The sequence below is a fragment of the Diachasma alloeum genome, unplaced genomic scaffold, assembly GCF_001412515.2.
Source record: "Diachasma alloeum isolate Michigan unplaced genomic scaffold, Dall2.0 Dall_scaffold_01939, whole genome shotgun sequence".
Taxonomy (NCBI): Eukaryota; Metazoa; Arthropoda; class Insecta; order Hymenoptera; family Braconidae; genus Diachasma; species Diachasma alloeum.
Genome location: NW_021681986.1, coordinates 13,059 through 17,402, shown reverse-complemented (window position 1 = coordinate 17,402; position 4,344 = coordinate 13,059). Strand labels below are relative to the sequence as shown.

The 4,344-nt window shown below is 38.2% G+C and overlaps 1 protein-coding gene across 1 annotated transcript; it reads left to right on the top strand.

The window, feature by feature from the left end:
* Positions 1-1,917: 1,917 nt before the first annotated feature.
* LOC114841651 (putative gustatory receptor 28a) lies at positions 1,918-3,239 on the top strand. The gene is made up of 3 exons (XM_029126706.1): positions 1,918-2,868; positions 2,938-3,099; positions 3,177-3,239. The coding sequence occupies exons 1-3, from the start codon at positions 1,918-1,920 to the stop codon at positions 3,237-3,239; spliced, it is 1,176 nt and encodes a 391-aa protein (XP_028982539.1).
* The last annotated feature ends 1,105 nt before the right edge of the window (positions 3,240-4,344 follow it).

The window sequence follows — 4,344 nt, the reverse complement described above, 5'->3', positions numbered from 1 at the left end:
AATTGTGCGCGTAATAATTAAATATTTAAATTTGAATTTTCCTATCGTATTGATTTTAATTATTTTAACTGAACTACATCGTAATTACTCAAACTCAAAACTGAACTGAGATGGCTGAGCGGGTCTTCGTTCCATCTACCNTCGAATTTCGGAGATGCGAACAATCGACTGCTGGGGTAATTGTGCGCGTAATAATTAAATATTTAAATTTGAATTTTCCTATCGTATTGATTTTAATTATTTTAACTGAACTACATCGTAATTACTCAAACTCAAAACTGAACTGAGATGGCTGAGCGGGTCTTCGTTCCATCTACCACCAGAATAAGGTAGCTTATCTACAGAGGGCACTCTCCGGAGAGGAATTAGGACTTTACTAACGAAACTCAAACGCAACCGCAACTTAACTAAACTAAAAAACCCAATGGCGGTACGTTTCGACGACTAGGTGATCGTCTCCACGGCCTTCCAACTGAAAGCCCTAATCCTTTCGCTCAAAGGAGGGCAAGCATTTTAACTCGACCTAGGTACACAATCTATCAACAAACCAAAAAGGCTGCAGGAAACACTGGGTAGCACCTTATCTTGGCCAAATATTCCACGGTGATATCCTGCTCCTTAACCGAATTGACGTAGAAAAATCTCACAAATACTAAACTCTAACTCAACAAAACTGAACTCGACAAAACTATCTGTAACATATCTGGTTTATTTGATGAATTTGATTAATGAATATTATTCTAAAAATTTAGAGAATCGATTCACGCGATATCTAGTAGTTAATTTAGAGACCACTTAATGGCTCCCACATCTATGTTGCGATCGCGAATAATACGTCAATGGGAACAATCGCCTATAACTTTCAGGGCCGGTTTGTTCATGTTCCTTTTTGGGCCTAATGACAAAAAATATTGTTCGACACACGGCCGTGGGCCGTGGCGTGGGCCGCGGGCCCTGGGAAAATTACAGAAGTCGCCTTCGGCTCGTTCTGTGACCTCATATTCGCCAGAAAAGTTCCTCACGGCCTAATGTCGGAACGTACTATTTCCTCTAAAGGTCCCTTTTGCAAACGGAGCTTTATCTAATGGTCCATTGAAATAACACATGGAGCTCTCTGGGGAAACGAATGATTGGGCAAACGGACCGTTTTTTAAAGTTAAACTGGCCTTTAGAGCAAAAGGTACATGAACAAACCGGCCCTCAAATTTTACCCCGGTCTCCCATTAACCCTTAAGAGTGCGTTTCGGAATCAACTACCGTAGCTGCAGTCAAGCAAAATTCGGTAGGGTTGCAATAATGTTACTCGACTCGCTGAAAATACCCATGTTTACCCTCAAAATTTCGTAATTTTGCACTTTTTCAAATCGAATTCTTGGATTATCTGACAACTATTTCGCTTCCATAGCCTCATTTCCTATTCATTGAAAGTTCATAATTACCTCTGAACGTGGAATAATTTTTTTTTTGTTCAACTTTTTCTTCTTTCGAAATCGTAAAATACACACGGGGCGGGTATTCTTGTACCGTGCGACCAACTACGTCCGGTGGAAAGCTGCGACCACTTAAGGATTAACAAATCGTTTTTTTTTCAATAGAATATATCAATATTTTACAATATTTCATTTTCCAAATTTCTAAAATATAAATATTTAATTGTTGCGCATTATATTTAGTAAATGATGGTCTTTTCCGATCGAATTACTCCCGCCTTTTCAACAGTAATATGCAAAACTATTAGATGCCTCATGTGAGATAAACTCTCCTGAATGAAAATCCATTTCCCCACATGCATTATGAAATTACATTCTCTTGTCACGATGATTGCCACGTCCATTCGAAGTAATTCGAAACAGTATGATTAGTCTCCCCGGAAGTATCATATCCATTAAAATGTACAGTATGGGAATTTACTCAAAAATGCGTTTCATCATGTTTCATATCGTCGAAGCAATCTCCTGCATCCTGGGTTTAGCACCGTGCAGGATAAATATAACACCTCAATCAGCCAAGAAAATAGACTATTCCTTCACACTGTCATTTTCCCAACTGAGATGTGCATACAATATCTTGTTAACCATCTTCTTCTCCACAATAATTATTTTAGCTGTACCGCACATGACTGAAGTATCGTATCCCAACAACTCGAAGACTGTGATGGTGATTGTGATAGCACTTGCAATATCCGGAAATTTATTCGCCATCATGATAATTATCTTCTACTCAATCTTCCAAAGACATATCATAAATATCGGAAATCGATTGAGTGAATTCGATAGAAAATATGGGCACAAATTGTTTGGAATGAGGAGCAGTGGAATCGGAGACTTGCAGAAATTCATAACAATTATCCTCATGATTCTCGTTTGGATTGGACTTCTGACGACGTCTCTCGTAGTACCACCACAACTATTTCTCATTACTTCGGCTTTGTGTACAGCATTTCTGAGTTGGATCTTAATACAATATAGTTTGATCATTAATATTCTGAGGGATCGATTCGAAGGACTCAATAATGCTTTCCTCGCCATATCCAAATGTCCAATTGCATTTGAAGAAAATTCAATCTTTTCTGGGTATACTATGAATGTTCGTTTGACTATTGAAAATTTCATCATGATTAGAAGAGCGAGGAATATGCTATATGAAATTTCACGTCAAGTTTCGAAATTCTTTTCCTTTCCGGTTTTGGTTGTGGTTTCCCATTGCTGTTGCAGTTGTGTCGATAGTATTTACTTTCTCATCATGACTTTAGTACCTTTCAAATTTAATGGATTCAGTATGATATCGGTTAATTCGGTTTTCTGGATATTAATGTGTGCATATCCTATCACAGTATTGAGTGCTAGTGTTAATACATTTCATGCCGAGGTATGTGTAACTTCAAGGGAAAGTGCACAAAAAGACACTTATGATTTATCAGCCAAATTCCCTTTTCAGACGGATCGAACTGCAGACATCATTTATGGAATTATGGAGATTTACGCGTGCAATAAAAATATCCAGTCCGAGTTGAATAATTTTGCTATTGAATTATTGCACACGAGAGTGCAATTCACTGCATGTGGAGTTTTTTCATTAGATTGTTCATTACTGCATTCGGTAAGAAATTGAGAGCTTCATTCTCGGGTGATGTATTAGTCAACTATTACAATTGAATAATACGTTTTCCGTTTCAGATTTTTGGAATGATTGTAACATACCTGCTGATTCTTTTGCAATTCAAACCAACAGACGGTTAATAACATTGAGAAAATCAACGTTGAGAGTCATCACAGAAGAAATACAACAGAAAGTAAATTAAAATTATGAAGAAATTATTCCGAACAGTCATTTCTGCCAATGTATTAGAAAATTGTAATCAGAGTTAACCCGTCAGTACTCGTGCTCTACGACTTTCTTTTGCAAAAATGTTCAGAGTGTAGGGAACAGTCAAAAAATTGAGATTTTGGATTGAAAGTTTTTGATTACTTCAAACAATTATCTCCCTTTCCTCTGGGGTCAATAAAACCCGTCTAGTATGTTTCAATAAATTATAGAAATATGTTTTCATCACGCTGCGCGAAAAAGTAACTTTTAGGCACGCGAAACGTGCCTAAAACGTCCCTTTTCCACACATTGTGATGAAAAATATCGTTCGATATTCGTGGGAAGTGTTTTTTGGCTCGTGGGAGGTTCATCGCACGAGCCGAAGGTGAGAAAAAAAACTCTTTTCCGCACTCGTAACGAAATATACTATATCGAGCTCGGACGAGGACCGTGTGAGATTCTCTCGCGGCGCGAGTAAAGTCGACCGTGTGGCTCGCTCGCATCCAGCGGTTCCGTGAAGCGTTCGGTGATACTCGGCAACTAAACCAGTCCCATGGATATCTCGGACCCCGCTTATCTGTCTAATTAGTGTATGCGCAATGCGCCAGAGATTCTCTCTCCGCGCGACTAAGGTTCTCGGTGAAATGCCGTGAGCGCTGGCGCGTTAGCCCAGCGAAACGCACGAAATGTCAGACATGGTCTTCAAGAATGTGGAATTATGAAATTTTCACATTTGGGTTTCGGGGTCATGACTATAATTTTCTCCCGTCAGGTCAGGAAATCAATATTTTAAAATATGGGCCATTTAATAATAGATGACTTTATTAAAAGAATATGGTTCGAAATAAATGATAAAAAGATACAAATGAAATGACACGTCTGTGGATTAACAACGAAGATCAAAGAATAATGAGAAAGAAGAAGACGATTGTACATGAAGGTGGTTGAGAGATAGGGAGAAAAAGAATAAAGACGCCACAATATTAATATTATCAATAATATATTTAGTTCTTCTGTACCTTGATTTCATTGCAATCG